Source organism: Oenanthe melanoleuca, chromosome 1 (assembly GCF_029582105.1).
Source record: "Oenanthe melanoleuca isolate GR-GAL-2019-014 chromosome 1, OMel1.0, whole genome shotgun sequence".
Lineage (NCBI taxonomy): Eukaryota > Metazoa > Chordata > Aves > Passeriformes > Muscicapidae > Oenanthe > Oenanthe melanoleuca.
This window is the reverse complement of record NC_079333.1, coordinates 6,390,545-6,409,546: the sequence shown is the minus strand read 5'-3', so window position 1 is coordinate 6,409,546 and position 19,002 is coordinate 6,390,545. Positions and strand designations below refer to the sequence as shown.

Here is a 19,002-nt window from a genome sequence, read left to right as displayed (position 1 = left end):
CACTCTACCTGTACACAAATTATTCTGAAACATTAAAATTTTATGGCTCTTTTTTTGAGACTGCTGTGGTTGCTTTTGCTGCTCAGTGGTGACAAAAATGGTAAGATTACCTTATTGCTCCTGAAATCTTGACCACTAGATGCAGGTTTGATTGCTTCATGTAATTTTAAAGTTACAACCTCTGTTGTTGCATTTCATTAGCATACAAATAAAGCATTTAATATTTAATTGTGCCCCTGAGATTTTTGGTAACTTTGTGTAAGTAAATATAAAGATGTTTTAATCATTATTTTCTAAGTTTAATTGTAATGCATAAATTATTAGCACTTGTGGGAAAGTAGACATTACTGGGATGAAAAAGAAAGCTGAAGCCAGGAGAGTATAGCTGTTCATTTTTTAAACATTAATTCTACAGTACCTTCTTGTACCAGCTGACATGCATCTTCAATGATTCTATTATTAAAATGGAACATCCTTTCCTATTAAATTCAAGGTTGTATATGAACCCAAGGGTTCATGTTGACCTGTTTAACAATGTTAACAGCATCCCTAATACTTCTCTGTTTGTTTCCATAATCTGGAGTAGAGTCATCCTATTTCTGGCTTATTCCCATATTTCTGTTTATTTTTATCTTTATCAATTCCCTGGTGTGAATTACTTCCAGTGACATAACTGCATAAGGCTGTCTTGTTCAGACTCACCTCTCTGAAATAAAAGCATTTAGCTTTTGATTTCTTCATTATGCAAATTCATAATAATAGATACTCATTTCATTTTATACAAGAAAAAAAAAAATATATATATATCCAACAAAAAGCTTAGTAAAAATTAAACCCATAAGTCTATTTCAAATGCTTTAAAACGTTTTAAACCAAAAAAAAAAAAAAAATACTATTATGTAGAATACTATGTGTAAAGGCAGGTGAAGTGCCTGCCTTACTAGTACACCTGTGATATCTGAAAATCATTTTTTATAATTCCTTCTGTAAGTCAAGGTAATACATTGTTCCTGAGCCTCACTTTATTTCAGAGGAACTGAGGCTCGGATAAAGAGAGCACTTTGCCAAAGTGCACATCAAGGCACTAGTTGAATGGCAAGGACTTAAATCTGGTTTTCCACTCATTCCCTGGGAAAACCTTGCTCCCAAAGGGTGCCACCAGCATGGTGTCCTGGAGGATCCCCTCCCAGCTCTGGGCTTTAGGTGCTGCTGTGAGCAGACCAAGCACAGCGAGCACAAGGTTCCCTGATTTTTCTCGGCCACGAGGTGCTGAAAAACCCCTTTCCACCTTAAATATCAAAATGGAAATGGAAGGAGCAGGCCCCATGTTGGCCCAGGTGACAGGAGCAGGGCTTTGATGAGAGGCTGCTCCCAGCCAGGGGGACTCTGTGATCATTCTCTGTGGTTATTCTCTGCCCAGCACCCGGACCCGGACACGCTGGTGTCAGAGAGGAGCTGTCACAGTGGGCTCTGAGTTCATGAATCTCACCTCCACGGGAGGAGGAGCAGCATGCTAAAGGTTTCCAGAAGGCAAGAAAGGCTAAAAACACTGCCTCTCACAGCTCAAGGATTCCTAGCTGCTTCTTTAACTTGCCTGTGTCTTGTAATCTGGAGCTGGGGTCTAGCAGCCCAGTTCCAAATCAACAAAAGCACAAAATCCTGCCTTAAGTCTCATTTGTGGCATGCTGACATGTTTTACTGAGTTAAGGGCTGTAACACCCTTGAAATATCCACACTTAGCTTCACAGCTCTCAGAGGCAATCTGTTTTTTAGATGAATACAGTGTCCAATACCTGCATGTTGGGAATGGTATTGCTAGAGATGTTGGTTAGGTAGTCGTATCCAAAATTTTGGTGACTAACAAAAGCTTCTGCACCAAAGAGGCTGTCATCATGTCTTTGAAATCTTTGGTTTTAATCAGTTTCAGCATTCAGAATATTTCAGAGAGAAATATCATGCCCCTTGCATATCTATAAAGTAAAGGCAACAGAGTTACTAGGAAGGAAGGGAAGGAGGAAAGAAGTAAAGAAAAGTTGCTCAGCTGTGGCATTTGGAAAAGTTGTGTTAATTCCAGATTTGTTCAAGACATTGTTTTCTACTTTCACAATTTGTCTTCTTGACTTCCTAAAGGGAGGACTAAGTTTTCAGAGGTCTTTTAAGAGGAAATGTCATTTAATGAACCACTTCAGTTATGTAAGAGTGGGTGCTAAGTGATGCAGGCTAATCAGACAATTTAAGGTGAAGGGTTTATATGGCAAATCTCATGCAATTAAAACAGAACAGAAACTGAGTAAGGAAAAAAAGGAAAAGCTGTTGGAGTGATCATGTAGGAAATACAAAGAATATTTCTAGATTTTTCTTAGGCTCATAATTCTTCCAAGAACTGTTTTCCAGACACCAGTCTAAGTAGAAACAAATCTTACCCCCTGTACTACAAAGATGCTCTCATTTAAGAGCTGTAGAACAGCAAGGGTGTTTTCCTCAGCTTTAGAGCAAGAATTTACAAGGCCAAAACTCTCCTTGATTTACTCAGAGTGTCCTGGTACACTTTCTGGGCAGAATTAATGTGCAATAAGAACCATGACAATGTAATAGAGTAGACCAGAAATATCTATCCTTTGACTAGGAGATGATATTTACCTTTTTTTTTTTTTTTAAATAAGCCTTGTATTCTCAATTTTGAATTAATTTTGTTGATGACCTGTGAGCTATAAAGCTCAAGAAGCTGTAAATCATAAGAAAAGCCCTTCAAACCACAGTTAATTTCTCTGTGAATATCCTCCAGACATTTTCCCCAACATTTCTTTCTTACCATAACTTTTTAAAAGACCTTCAGTAATGTACTAAATTTTGACTGTCCACATGTTGCAGCCAGCACTGCAAGGAGAGCTGTAAAGTAAATAGTGAAACGGCAGCATCCTTGTCTCTTTTTTCCTTGAAATTTGTGTTATTTTATTTTTGAGGTTCCTGGTTGGCATTTTTCTTAAATGGAAGGCCCTGAACTACTGATTTTTTTTTTCTGCAGATATTGTATAATTTGAAATTATTGGCATATTTCACAGGGTTTTTCTGATTTTTCAAGTTCTCCTCTAGAAGTTGATACTTATTTCCCCAGATTTAGACTTTCTACAGCTTTCCAGCATCTGGAACAAGCTCAGGCTGCTATTAAATTGGGTCTGCCATCTTCAAACAGTGTGAGCACAATCAGCATATAGTAAAATAAACATGGCCTCATTATTTCTTAATGCCTTGCTTAACAACTTTAAGATTAGACCACGTCTCCCATGCTCCCAATAGGCAACACTTTACAGTGAGTAATATTTCTCTCTGCCATAGTCAAGTAATCCCAAATGTAAGTAATTTACAGGCTGGCATTAGGGACTGTTACATGAGACATATTGTAATATGTCACTGAAAATCAGCCTGCCTCTGCACATTTGATCAACAGCCAGATGGAGGCTTTTATCACATTTATTTAATCTGAGATATACATAGTAATTACAGTGGACCTCTGGTTTCTCAGTCCTCGTTGCTGTCTCAGGAGAAGGTAGGAAATGAATCTGTCAGTTGCAAACTGGTGGGGATGTGACCCCCTTGTTAGAATCTGGGTGTGTTACAGCTAGTGGTGCTGACAGTGGGGATCATGCTGCTGGAAATTAATGCATGCTGCCAAGTTTAAAAGAAATAAAAAATAATAATAAAAAAAAAAAAGCCCATAAACCAAAGACTGTGCAACTGTATTTTTTTATGAATACAGAAAGCCTTTAGGGAAGCAAAGCCTGATGTTATTCTTAGCAAACCCATTACCAATCGATGGCTTTAAGAGCAAACAATCTCTTACTAATAGCTGGATGGTATTTAACTTAAAGGCATCTGAAAACAACAGGCTTAAAGTTCCCAGAGGAGAATTTGGTTAAGATATTGAATTCCATCAAGAATGTCATTATTAAAAGGGGAAAATATTGTTGTTTCCATTAGTACAGGGTTGGTATAAGGAATGAATAGTGTTCAATTAAACCACAGGAAAAAAATCAAACAAATTGAAGGTAGATTTATCTCTTGGGCAGGAACTTCACGAATGGATATTGCCATTGTCACAAAGAATTTAATAAGATTTTGTGCCCTAATTAGAGCAGCTGTAGAAGGTTCCTCACATATTAATGGTGGTGCTGACCTTATCAATAATGTTCCCCTCATTCCTGTTACTCTGTGCATTACAGCAGGCTAATGTCTCTCACACCTCTCTTTCTGAGATGAGCTGGATCAGTCAACATCCTCTTTTGGATCAGTTACTACCCTAACCACAAGGATGCCTGGCTAATCTGGAGATACACTGACAGATAAAATATACTATTAACTGCCAGAGAGGCTCTTTTATTACAGTTGCTCACACTGAGTAGTCCCATGACAGATTAAATTGCTGTTCAGCCTGAATAAGGTGTCAGATTCTGGCTGTAAGTGGCTGGTTTACTGGGGTATTTTGATGTCATTATAGGTTTATAATTACTCTAATCTGATTTGGTAAGAAAAAAGTTATTATGACAAGCATAAAGAATTCATTTGAACAATAGGTTTTCTTCCACCACAGAACTAAGTTTTAGTTAGAGCTGTTCTTCAATTAAATTAAATCTGCCCTTCTTGGTTTTAAAACTTTCATGAACATATTCAGTACAATGTGCCTTGTACAATTGTAAATCTGTTGCTGCCTCTCTGATCTTTACCCATCCTTACCTGTTCTCAACTAACTTAACATGTGTGGCTCTGCCTTACTGGTGAAAAAAACCTTCTCCTCCCCAGCTTCTGCCATCAGATATGTTTCTACAGGTCCTCCACATCCATTTGTTTCCTGCTGTTTCTTGACTGAAAGTGTGTCTTTCTGCCACTGCTTACTTGTGGTGGTATTTAATATTTGAGCTCTGCAGTGATACTGGTTAGTTCTGAGAAGTTATCAGCGAGGGAGTTCATGCAACAGCATGGAAAACAAGGTGGCAAAAAAGCCACAGTGGAAATATTTATGCCACTTTCCAGTGGGGTTAATCTCTTGGGGTTTCCTTTTTTTTAGTGGAGGAAGTTTTGAGTGATCCCTTTAGTGCTTTGAGTGATCATTCTCTCAGCAATCTCCCTGTATTTCCTAATGTGTGTCATGGTGATAATGAGTTTCTTTCTCCTGAAATGTGAATGCCAGAGGCCATCTGAGAGTGGCCCCAGCCCCTGTGATGGCAGCCAGCAGCAGATGCTCATTGCCAGCCAACTCCATGGAGCACAGTGCCACACTCCCTTCCCACCCTGTCCTGCTCATGTTTCCTCCAGCAAATCAAAGTCTGTGGGAAGCAACCAAAAGCCACAGATTAAAGGTACTCTGAGAAAGGGAGAAGGAACTGGCATCTCCAGTTTCTGTATTAATGAGAGAATGGTTTAATATTTATACAGATAATTAACTTCTGGTGACAGGAAAAGGAGCTGTGCACACACTAACTCCATCTGGTCTCTGGCCTTTTTTGACAAAGACAACCAAGAGCAGGGGTCTTCCTATATTAATTGATGGAAAGTCATCAAAAGAAAGATGGCAATTCTGAAACGTGGGGTTTTTTCTCCCAAGTAGGGAGTCATGAATCTCATTTTTCTAGGTAGAGAGAGGTTTGTTTTTTTTTTAAGTATCTAATAGGTGGATGTTTCCAAAGTTCAATCTTTTTTTTTCTGCAATGAAGGAATTGAGCATTCTGGAACTTCACAAGAAAATGAAAATGTAAATGCTGGAAGAGCTGACTCATTCAACTTAACAGGGAAATTTTCATGTCATCTGTGCCAGTTGTCTCTTTCCCTACAGCCTCCTGTTTCAGCAGACAGAAGTTATAGCTGGATGGGCAAGTATTTCTTCAAACACAGAATTGACTTAATTATCCTCTACAGAAAATAAGATGAAGGCAAAACGTTGCAGATTTCAGTTCTTTTTTCACAAGACAAAGTCTGAAGCAATTAATGAGTTTATTGACAGCCAAAAATATAATGTTGTCAATAAGAAAAGTCTTTTATGTGCTCTAATTAGAGGAACTGTTCCCTTCAGGAAACTAGAGCTTTTAAAGCAGCATTAATGAAAAAAAAAAAAAAAAAAAAAAAAGAAGAGTAAAGGAAAAAAATCTTAGAAAAAAATGTGTCAATGACACAGGCACAAAATATGGAACAAGGCTCTAAGGGCCCTGAAAAATATTGTTAAACTTTTCATCTTAATATGTTGTAGGTATACAGCTTTCTTCTGAGCATAAAATATATATATATACATTTACAAAATAAATAGGTATGGGTAATGCTTTTATTCACTTTGACAAGGTCTACCTACTCACAAATCCATATCAGGAGACATTTGTGTTTTTCTCTCCTCTGAAAGAAGTTTTGGTTTCATGAGAGCAACACATCCTCTTCAAAAGGAACCATAGTTTCAGATGCTGAAACATTAGTGTGGGACTTTTATCTTTCTGGGATGTAGGCTTTTCTTAATAAGAATGTATATAAAATTCAGTACTGTGAAAAAAAAAACAAAACACTTAGAGGCAAAATGGGCCAAATGTGCAACTGCAGTGGCATGGGAAGAAAAGGCTATCAATTCTTTTGAAGGTTTAAAAGTGTTTTTTTCTGCCTGTCTTTGCTATGGTTGATGATGTTCTACTATTAAAATAGCAGTTTATATGTGCTGGATATTAGTACACTCTTTTGTTCTTCTTTGCTTCAGGCACTGAAGGATAAAGAAGCTTGTCACATATTTTAAGTTTGGAACTGGTTAATAACAAAACACATTTTCAATGAATTTCACAACCAGCCCCTTTGGGCAGCTGCTCTTTGCAATTTAAATGAAGGTGCAGAAAGTTTCTTTTCCCTCTTAACAATAGTTTCACAAGTTTGGAGTACATGTATTTCAGTGGTTAGTAGTATATTACAAAAAGATTAAAAACACCTGTTTCAGCCTTCCAGGCCATGCAAGAGAAATTGAACTCTGGGGTGCCCAAATTAAGATTCTAAAAAGGGTAAATTCTTCCTACCAGCATTTATCACAGACAGCACTACTGCCACTTTTCCTAAGGCACATACCTTGTCAGCTATCACTTCAGTCTAACCTTCTATCCATATTGTGGGACAATTCCCACTTCAGCCTTTTTTCTACTGATGTAAAACCAGATCTTTGAGGTTCTCTTTTGAGGTTTTTGGTTTGGGGTTTTTTTAGCCTGCTTGTTTTGTTTTTATTGAAGCTTTACTTTTTTTTTCCCCAAACTTGCATTGGTGGGACAATTAAATATTTTATGAACCCTATGGCTAAATCTTGGCAATGACATTAATCTGAATACATTTCAAAACCCAAGTTTGTGCCATCAACTGCAGAACTAAATCTCTGGTTTCCATGAGATTGTGCCTCATGGCTCTTTAATTGAATTATGGAAATACAAGGAGGAGAAGCATGAAGGGTGGGCTTTGAGAAAAGGAGAAAAAGGTGAGGAGGCAAGGGTTCAGAGGTTATAAATGCCACCTAACCATGTGAAAAGCTTCAAACAGGATCTGTGCCACTGGACACCAAAGTATTTGCAATGGAGAGACCCCTCTAATGAAAAATTGATTTTTGGGCAGAGATTTGACGGAAGCTTTTGTCTCTATTAAGGCTTTTATAAAGGCATTCTTCCTACACATTCTCTGGTGTTTAATAAGCTCTGAGCCCCTGGTGCAACCTGTCCTCTCAGGTTAGTTATGAGAAAACAAGGCTCTTGAGTTCTTTACTGTCTCTTTAAACTTGTTGTAATGGAGCCACGGTTCATGAGTAATTTGAACAGAGTGAAAGAGAATAATCACACAAGCTCTCATCTCCTTGGGAAATTAAGCTGATATGAAGAAAACATTTACTGGAGAATATTTCTAATGTAATTTACATTCACTGATGGACTTCAGAAATCCTCAAACTACTCTCTCCCCATAGTTGTTGAAGTTTGTTCTCTGCTGCTTAGGACACTTAAAAGCAGTGCAGGTTTAGATATCTCATTATTTGAGGGTCCTTGCTAGATTTTCTCCAGAAATCTTCACAGTCTCCCACCACTCATTTTCATATTTACCTGCATCATTTTGACAGCCTTTCAAATAAGACAGAGCTATTTATTCTTTTTTTTTGTACTTTTTGGGTTTTCCCACCCTGAAATGCACATTGCTTTACTGATCTGATTTGAGCAAAGCACTTAAAACAATGGATTTTGCAATAGTATGAAATATTGGTGTGTTGTACTGGGGGTTACAACAAGTCCCTGAATATGGGGAAAGAATCAGAAGTCATTTGAAGAGATTTTTCTGCCATATAAATTGTAACACAGAGCCATGCCCCAGGATCCCATATTGTAGAAAGTCAACTTTGCCACAGCATTTGATTATTTACCAAACCAATAAAAGTGACTGTGGGCTGGTGGGTTCAGTGCTTCTGTGAGAAATGGGACAGCCCTTTCTTTTTCCAGCCTTAAGGAACAGTAATTTATGAATAATACATATACTTGATAACTTCATTTTGTGAATGCAATTTAAGCTCCACAGCAAATGAGGATATTTCCAATTTTTTGTATAGTAGAAATGGTCAAAACAAGTTGTTATTTTGGATGCCTCAAAACCTAGGTCATCTCATGCTCAGAGTGATTTTTTTAACTTCAGCATATGAGCCAAAAATACATATTGATAAAACTCTGCAAAAAGAGAGGGCTACTTGAGCACATATTCCCCAAAATATGCCATTTCAGCATTCACAAATGTGCTTGTTTTGCCTTTGCTCAGGAAAGGGTTATCTGACCCTTTCCTGCAGCCTGCTCAGTCAAGTCAACTCTGCATAAATAAGAAGGAAACTTATGCATGAAGAAACTGAAATGAGGTGAATAATTAACATAAACTTTATGCAAAAGCATGAAAAACTGTTCCAAAATTTCTCTGCTTAACTAAAGTGTAAATTCATATTAAAATATTCTTCACTGAAACTTTATCAGCAGGTCATAAAAAGAGCATATCTACTTATTTATTAGATCTAAGGTTTATCTGAAGTGTTTAATCTCTTAACAAATGAGGCCTTTTTTCCCCATTAGTCATTTAAAGAGTGTTATTTAATACAAGTTTGTGTTATTTCATTTAAGTGTATTCACAGTTTGGGAAACAGTAACAGAGAAATCCCAGAAGCTGAAAATGGGTACATTTTTATAGCATTGGCAATTAGTATTTTGAAGAAGCTTTCTAAACTTAGGGGGGAAAAAGAGCAAATAAAAGAGAATTATGAGGTTTTGTGTCATTATGTTTTTATAAGATCTTCTTAGTTTCATCAAAGGATGAAATAAGGAGAAAAAAGAACTTATCTCTGAAGATCTAGTCTGATTGCAAAACTATTTCAGGCCATGACTACTGTAGCTGCCTGTGGTCATGACGAAAAAAAAAAAGTATTTATTAAAACAGTAACAGTTTAATCTAATTTTTTACTTTTTTTTTTTTTTTTAAGGGAAACAACTGAATTATAAGTTGCATACCTCAGATTTCATTTGCTGGAGTTGTGTGCATGGCAGAATAGAATTTACTTGGGAAAGTCCATGAAGCTTAAAACACAAATCTAAAAACAATCTGAATAGTATTCTGCTTTTTGGAAAGCAAACTGTGGAGTGGTTTCAGGAACTTGAATGTCAGTTGCTAACACTTGTGCCCAGAACACCTGAATGATTATGCATGTTGACTGTATAAATACTTAAAATATCAAAAAAAAAAAAAAAAAAGTAGTTTCCAAATCCCTGTATTTCTGTCTTTGAGATACTGCTCGGGCACATTCTGAAACAGTAATTATTTATACCATGATAGAAAGCCCCAGATCTATAATTCACTCATGAGGCTTAGGTCATTTCATAAAAGGCAAAAGTATAGTGCATTACTCTCTATGCATAATGTAGAGAATATTTAGATTTAATGCTAGCATTATTTTTCTATGAGGAGATATTCATGAGGTATGCTTCCTGTTCAGAATATTGTTTATGTTCTACAGATTTTCATTTTGAGATGGAAAAAAGGTTTGTTTCACATGAAAATGTTGGCTACTTTTAAGAATCTTTCTTTATTTCCTTTGCTTCCACCTTTTCCTTTCTCGACTTTCTTTCCTTTTTCCTTTTTAACAAAGGTTTTTTCACTGGTAATATAATTGTGATAGGTTATGTATATGTTTTTGGGGATTTTTTCTGGCGAACTTCTCTAGTAATACCAACAACTCTAATCTGGCTTTGATAGCAAGGTTGGAATTAGAGCAAAAAATATGGTGTTACTTTTGCAGTCCAATGAATACCTACATTAATTTTAATGTAAAAAAAAATCAGGCTAAAGCAGTATCAGAATCTCATCAATCCACACTGATAGGTGGAAACCTTTATTTAGGCTGGCTTTGGGTCACTTTGTGTAGTCACATCAGGTATGTCAGAGGAGGAGTGAGTCACTGTATGTCAGAAATCATCTGAGGATAAAAACGCAGAGATGTATTTATCTCAGTGTATTGTGAGGATTTTTATCTGTAATGTTTATTAAAGCTCACAGAGGACATGAGTTGTACATCTGGGTATTGAGCTAAGGCTGTGCACTTCAATCAGCTTTGCAAAAATGCCTGTAGATAAAGTTCTGTGCTAACCCTTCTCTGGATTATGCTCTGCATCAGGAAGTGTATTATCCCTTAAAAGATCTCCTTTTATTGTTGTGATAGCAGCAGGAGCCAGTTTTTAGTGGGAAAACACGTTCATGCTGCTCCTGTCCCAGTGCTGCCTAAGAGCATCTCCTGCAGGTCACACACAGGGCTGGGGACACGGGTGGTCCTCAGGGTCCAAATGGGTCCTGCCCTTTAGCTGCAGGGGGGAGCTTTAGTCAACATTGCCACAGAAGGAGGAGCTGTCTGGGTGGCTCAAGCAGGCTGACATTCCTGCAGCAAGCTGCCACCTTCCATCTTCTCAAGGGAGCAGCCACCTCCTCCTTGCTCTGCTCGGAAAACAAAGCCCCTGCCAGGCAAGGGAGAGAGTGGCTGAATGCTCCAAGCTCTTGCTTTGGGAAGGCAATTCTTCAGCACTCTTGCTTTCCCCTGTGAGTCTCCTGGTGCACAGGATTTAGGGTCAGATTTACTGGAGCTTATGTCCCTCTGGACTGGTGATGTGTCCTCAGTGTGGTGCCACCAGCAGCAGCAGCATGCCAGGAGGATGTGGAGGTGGAACAGGAGGCAGGGGAGCTGATTTGTAAGGTGTTTCTAGCTTTTTTGAGGCCAAATACCTATTATTTGCCATCATGTCCACAGAAGTGCTATGACCAGCTTCCCCAAAGTCCTTGTGGCAGCCAGAAGTGAAAGGTGTGGGAGCTCAGAGAGCCAGCAATAAGTGACAAAGTCCTGCCTGATGAGGCCAGTGATTGTTAAGAGCAGAGCTGAATCTGTACCAGTGGCCACACCACTCTGTGCTCCAGCAAGCCCGAAAATGTAGCTGCAGGAAGGGAAAACAGGATTCCTTTCTTTCATCCATGGAATATTATATTTATATACACGTGCATTTGTAGATCTTGGAGTCACAGAATGGCTTTAGTTGAAAGGGACCTTAAGGATCATCTAGTTCCATGGGCAGGGACACCTTCCAGCAAGACCAGGGTGCTGAGAGCTCCATCCATCCTGGTCTTGAACACTTCCAGGGATGGGACAGCCATACCTTCTCTGTGCCAGCACCTCACTGCCCCAGCAGTGAAAGATTTCTTCCTAAAATCTACTCTGAACCTGCTCTTAGCTTGAAGCTATTTCCCATTGTTCTATCATTACATACCCTTGTAAATAGTGCCTCTCCATCTTTCTTGCAGGCTCCCTTCAGGTACTGGAAGGCCAGAATTAGGTCACCCAAAAGCCCATATCTTCTTCAGGCTGAACAATTCCAATTCTCTCAACATTTCCTCATAGGAGAGGTGCCCCAACCCTCACATCAACTTGGTGGCCTCCTCTGGTTTCACTCCAACAGGTCCCTGTCCTTCCTGTGCAGGAAACCACAGAACTGGCTGCAGTTCCCCAGATGGGATCTCAGAAGGATGGCTCAGTGGGATAGAATCCCCTCCCTGGACTGCTGCCCATGGTGCTGTGGATGCAGCCCAGGACACATTTGGCTTTCTGGGCTGCAAGAGCACAAGGGCAGCTCATGTCCACCCACCAGCACCCCCAAGTCCTTCTCAGCCACACTGCTCTGGATCTGTTGATCCCCCAGCCTGGACTGAGAGCAGGATTTGCCCTGACCTGGGTGCAGCACCAGCACTTGGCCTTGTTACACCTCATGAGTCTCCCATACCAGAAGTATTCATACATCTTCCTGCCATATAGCAACCCTGGTCAGCAGAATGTAATCATGGCATGATGGAATCACACCTCCTCAGCATTATCAGAGACCTTTCTGTCATCTTCACAGACTTGCCCTCTTTTCTGTGTAAATATTTTTCCTGCCTTTCCCTTTTGCAAAGCAAAGGAGTTGTTTGCAAACTATTTGAAGAATATAAACAGCTCCTACAAGGGAAATGCCCTTGAAGCAGTGAGAGTGCTTCTCTCATGCAGTACATGCTAATAACATCTTCAGAGAATTACTATTACTTGATAGCAGAGGCGTTTTCATTATAATAGGAACCATGTCATGATCCTCAGATTAAAATCTTACCTTCTTCTGCATTAATCTGTTGAGTCAACAGTCACAGGTTACTGGTTCACTGTTAAAAGCTCTGAAGGATTACTCACCCCATAGTGCCATTTCCTATGATTGTCTCTTTGCAACTTCTGTGAGGCATCAGGCAACAGAACAGGCAAATGACCAGTACAGAACACTTGAATCTGAGAGTTCCCAGTGCTCTGCACAGAGCTGGAAAAAGGAACCTGCTGATTCACTCTGCCATTAGCAAATGACACCAGGTTGTGGGGCAGTGTTGATCTGTTGGAGGGTAGGAGGGTTCTGCAGAGAGACCTGGATCAATGGGCTGAATACAACAGTGTGAGGTTTAACAACACCTAAGTGCAAGCTGTGCCAGAGGAGGTTGAAGCTGGGCTTTGGGAAGAGTTTTTCACAGAAAGAATGATTGGGCATTGGGATGGGCTGGCAGAGAGGGAGTGGAGTCACCATCCTTGGAGGGGTTTAAGAGACTGGATGTGCCATGGACTGGTTGACAACCTGGTGTGACTTCATGGGTTGGGCTTGATGATCTCAAAGGTCTTTTCCATCCCAGCTGACTGTGATTCTGTGATATCTATTACAGCTTGCTCACACTGGGTGTTAATTGAGTCTGGAGTAAATTCACAAACTGATGCTTGAGTCTGAATGATGATTTCAGGATGCCTGGTACCTTTATCTGACCAAATCCATGCAGGCTCAGCCATGTGCAGAGGAGCTTGGCACAGCTGCACTTTATCTGCCTTTTTAGTTCTGGTGCAAGAGGGCAGGAATGAAAGGAAGAGAACATATAAGGGTTCCCCACTGAGAATCAATTCTATAAATTATGTATTATGCAGACACTATTCTGCTGATGCTATCTGATCCCCAATTCTCACTTCCTTGTTTTTCCTTCTATAAATAGCTATGGCCAGGTTTTCAGTTGTAAAATGACGAGGGCAAAGCTAGAAACCTTTTCCATTTAATAACCTCTGCCAAAGAAGAATAAGGTAATATTTTTCATAACTGTGATGTCCTCAGGGTTTTAACAATCTGGGAATACAAGCAGCACTGTGTCGTTGATAAGATACTGGGAGTAAAAGTGGGAATAACCATGCTGAATATTAAAGAGGGAAATGCCCTATTTTCAGGATGATCACTATAAAACTTGGTATTATGAATTTTCCTGTCGTTTTTTTTTCTCTGTGTAGGACCATTTTTGCTTTTTTGTCTCTCCCTCTAGATCCAAATGCTTTGGCTGGACAGACTGGACCTGACCACGCTCTTATAGGAGGAATAGTGGCTGTAGTTGTCTTTGTAACACTATGTTCTATAATTCTCCTTGGTCGATACCTGGCAAGACATAAAGGTAGGACACATTTAGTGGAAGTTCAGTCACTCTTGGAAGCAAGGCATGATTTCACCTGGAAGTGCCATTCCCTTTCACCTTCCCCCCTCTGCTGAATGATTTGGACAAAAAGTAGTTCTCAGTCCAGTGAATTTTACCCAGTTTTCCAGTGGGCTGGCTAAGGCAAAGGACATGGAGCTATTACATGCCCAAGGTCATCTTGTAAGTCAGTGATATAGAGAGACCAAGAGGTAAGATTTGCCATTGGCTTTGGATCTTAATTCCTGATACTTGATTACATGTTCTCATCATGTTCTCATAGTTTTAACTAGCCTATCAATTCAGTAGAATATATATGCATTGAGTGAATATGATTTTTCATTTTAATGGATTATGCTAATATTTTAAATATATGTTTAAAAGATAATATTTGAATCCAGTGGTGAATTTTCATATCAGTTTATCAGTAATCCTGCTGGAATAAGGGGTTCATTCCTGGGGCTAGCTTTACTTTGTCCTGTGGTTTTACCTTAATAATTCTGGTCCCTTCATTTTCAGTCCCCTCTGCCACTAAAGATAACAGGAATGGAGTGACACTGACTTCTGACTTCTCTATGATTTGATTTTGACCTAGTTAGTTCTGAAATCATTCCTTGAGATTTAACCTCTCTACAGCTTGGAGGCCTATTGCTAAAACTCAGTTGAATCCCTTTCCACACCCCTCAAAAAGAAAAAAAAAATAAGATGATTGTTAGTGTTAATTCAGTAACTCTCATTTTAGATAGGATAATCATATACCTAGAAAACGTAAATTGATAAAAAGCGTCATTTCAATTTGATTGGACTACATAGGAAGAAATCAGATTTTTTTTTTTTAATGAGCCAGTGAAAGTGTGTCTCTTTTGTTTTACTTTCCTGAATGAATAGTTGTACATCTTATGCCAGCATAAATAATGCTTTCCAAAAAGGGAAATTCAACTTTTTTATACATTTCTTTTTTCATTGCTATCCAGAGAATAAGAATAGCTGTGCTAGTATAATATGACTTGGTTCAGTTAATAAAACTGCCTCAATTTTGTAATTCTTGGAACCTACTATGATATAATTCTGTAAAATTAAAGCCTAGATATGATCAAGAAAAAACAGAAATACAAGTGATCAGTGGCCATTAAAAATAATAATAAAAAAGCAAGCATGTTTATGAATATCTAAGCCCTCAAAATTGCTTTGTTTTTGATGGATAGCTATTTCATGAAATAATCAAGATTTTATCAGTTATTCTATAATTGAAAAATATATTGCATATTTCTGCAGTTATATAAAGTGGAGTTTTATTAAAATATTTCTTCAATTTGTTGTGGATATACCAGAGTCTGTATATGTGCCTTTACCAGTATAGGTATCAGTGTAAATATTTCTTAAGCAAACTACAAAGTTGAGTACACCTTTATGATGTGTACTAAAAACTGTATAAGAATATCTTTCATTCATTAAAAAATTGGAGTACATTGTTTGAAATACATTTCCTATAATGCAGTGTAAAAAAACCCCTAATCTTTCTCCTTTATTTTTTTTTTCTTTTCTCTTGTACTGATTCCTACAGGAACATATTTAACAAATGAAGCAAAAGGAGCTGAAGATGCACCTGATGCTGACACAGCCATTATCAATGCAGAAGGCAGCCAAGTCAATGCAGAGGAGAAAAAAGAGTATTTCATTTAGATGCAGAGCTAGAATCGTGGAGTTTTTCTTATCAGGCTGACTGCTGGAGAAAACTGGCTATCATTTCTCAGAATTCATTTCTGCCATCTTCTGCTGTCTTTATTAACTCACATTCCTGCTATAAGTAGCCAGTTTACACCAACAACCAGCTGTTGACATCATCATTCTGTAATTACAGTGTCATGCATAAAACAGGACATTTCTTATTGCCTAAAAACCATATCCACTGCTCTCTTAACATACAGTGCTTGAATATACAGCCTTAACAATGTTAATCATCATCTTAATCCAAGTTTTCTACATATTTAAGTCTTATGCAGCTTTCTTTTCCAGTTTTCTTTTATCATGTCCCTATTAGTATGTCATAGAACAAAATTCATAACAAGTACTATTAGGTAAGGTCCTAATTTACTTACAGCAAATGTTAAGTCTAAGATTAGAAGTTTACAAAGAATATTTTATACCTGTCTATCTATAATTCAAAAAGCAAATTGTTTTTGAAACATATGCCCTTGGAAACACATATTGAAATTTGTTTAGTGTAGTTTCCTGTATGTTTGGATTTGGTGGGAAAAAAAGACGAGTCCAGTGAATTTCTTGTTTTGTTTTCCTTTGTTTTGTTATGATTTAAATGGTACCTTGACAGCAGTGCCATGTTTCAGTGGTGAAAACATGCTGAATAGCTATACAGATTCTGTAAATTTAGGTAATAGAGCTTCTTTTGAAAGAGTTTTCCTGCCCTTTTACTGGCTTTTGGGATCACAAAGATTAGAGAACTTTCTGAGTAATTTATGTTTTTATAATTTATTTGCTAAATGTGAATTCACCTGCCTACTCAAATTTGATGTGTTCATGGGGCACAATTGCAAGGCATTTTAGTGTCTGTATATAGTGCATATAATAAATTCAATTAAACATTACTTGATACATATTCAACTTTTTTGGCAGTAGCTAAGTCAGTCACAAGTAAGCATTTTCTAATGTCCATTATATCCCTTTAGATATGACTCAAAATGAATATTCTGAGTAGATAACATGTGTTAGTACTTTTTTGTCTGTATGTCCTAGCACTGTTCAGCAGCAAACTTTTCTAGTTCTTGTTAATTTTTTCTTTGTTATACAATGGAAGCACAATGTTATATGGAAAGGTAGTTTTAAGCTAACAACCAGTGCACAGCCTCAGGTTTTAAATTACAACCACATTTGATTATTATCCTTAAAAAGTACTATTGAGTTGCTAAAATTCTCAATTTTTAATTTGGCAGTCCAGAGCTGCTTCTCTATGTTGGTTTGCCAAAAAAAAAAAAAAAAAATTAAAAAAAAAAAAAAAAAAAAAAGGAAAAAAAGGAAAAAAAGAAAAAGAAAAAATAGAAGTGTTAAAACAAAAGATATATGTTTTGTGTATACAGTAAATGGACTAATTCTTTATATTAAATTCCTGTCTATGCATTTTGTGAGGTACAAACTTATGTCACCGTGAATGATAGAGAATTCCTGCCATGCTTTTAGCTCCACAGTGAAGGTCTCTGTTTGGATTATTTCTGAAATTTTTTTGTGTAATTGACAGCTGAAAAATCACATGCTCTTAAATATGACAACAAAACACTGTAAGCCCATTGGCTTATTTCCTCTTCCAATGAAAAGAAAAGGTTGCCATAAGAGGTCTTGGAAATGATTCTACACTGGAGAATGCAAGTTAGTCTAGTTGGAGCTCGCTTTGCTCCTGTGTTTTGCACCTTTGACAAAAGAAGTATTTCTCTCTGGTTGATGTCTTTGTGAAGCATAAAAGCATGATGGTCTGCTGTAAAGGACTTTCTCCTGGGATTTTATTTTTGTGTGGGGAAGGGAGAATTTGGAATATGACATCATGTGGTATGGTAAAATGGAAGATAAAGGTGCTGTGACAGATTATTTATCAGAAGAATATAAACCTTTTAAGGACAATATTAGAGTATTTTAATTGTTTTTGTTGAAGCATTTATCTTGTTCATTTCTAAGAAAAAAGGGTGACGTCAATCAAAGCAGCACTTTTTTTCAAAATATACAGACATAAATAATATGATGTGGTTGAGTGTTAACATAATAAATCATATACAGTATGACATTTTAAAGAAATAAGTCTGCATTGATGTGATTGCATGCTTGTTTTTACAATTCACTCCATACCCATCTGTGGAAAAATGCAATAATATGTTAATATAATATGGTAGTTTGAGAGAACCAGGTAGGTGCTACTAGACACATTGAAAACTAGTATAGGTTTACAAGATATTCATGTCTTTCAAAACATAAACATGTAAAAGGCTGGCAAAGGAAGTCATTCAGTTTAATACCAAAAATATGGGTTCTTGTCACAGCAGTAAATTACATTAGCTATAGTACAGTATCAAAGTTTTATTTCAGGACCTGGGGCCCAGTTCAACTAAGCTTTTAAGCACATAGTCAGCTTCAGGCATCAGAGAGGTTCCCTTGGAGTATAAGGCACTGTTCACATGCTTAAAAATGAAGTGCTTCCCTGGATGAGGGCCTTATTTGCTCAAGTGGAATTCCCACCAGCGTGGTGTTTTCACCTTCCTTCATCCTTCTCATTCCAGCTCGCTCGAATAGTAGGGCTGGTACTTGAACCATTACCCAGCCAAGGTCAGGTAGGACCTTCAAAAGCAGGATTGGTCTTGTGGTAACCATTTCAAACCATATTCTCCAGTGGCATAGAAACAGCATTTCAACTTGGCAAAAAAAACAAAAAAAAAAACAAAAAAAAAAAACAACCCAATGTAAATTGTATTGTTAAAACTGTTTTGTTTTATTTTGTTTTGTTTTCCATTAGCTTTCAATTAAAACTCCTGACATGTGCTCATTTTTAACCCATGTGATCTTCCATTGTCTTGCACCTGGTGATGTCCCTTGCAGCTGAGCACAGCAGGTGTGGAAAGCCCCACACAGAGAGTTCTGCACTTAGCAGGTCTGGTCTTCATGGTTCAAATTGCTACATGGGGTGTAAAGAGGCATCCCTCCTTTCTGTAAGCAGAGTCATGGCTCAACTCTAATGACATCAAGTAGGCTAAAAGCCATTGTCCATTCCTTTTGCCCAAGTTCCCATTCTGAGGAAAAAAAAAAAAAAAAAAAAAAGAAGTTTTTATGATGGTGTGAGGCACCCAGCGAGTTATAAAATGGAGGCTCTGAATGGGAACCACCTTCACTAAAATGTGTGTGACATCCTACCCTCACTCCCTTGCAGAGTAGTTTTCTCCAGACCAGGTA

General features: G+C 37.9%; 1 protein-coding gene across 4 annotated transcripts in view; it reads left to right on the top strand.

Moving 5' to 3' along the window:
- The window catches only part of CADM2 (cell adhesion molecule 2), a 548,264-nt gene extending 530,405 nt beyond the window's left edge, over positions 1 to 17,859 (top strand). For all 4 annotated transcript variants that reach the window (XM_056493497.1, XM_056493489.1, XM_056493471.1 and 1 more), the window contains 2 exons: positions 13,915 to 14,040; positions 15,623 to 17,859. In XM_056493497.1, the coding sequence (XP_056349472.1) occupies positions 13,915 to 14,040; positions 15,623 to 15,741 (245 nt within the window). In that variant the 3' untranslated portion in view covers positions 15,742 to 17,859. The remainder of the gene's footprint in view (positions 1 to 13,914; positions 14,041 to 15,622) is intronic.
- Positions 17,860 to 19,002: the final 1,143 nt, after the last annotated feature.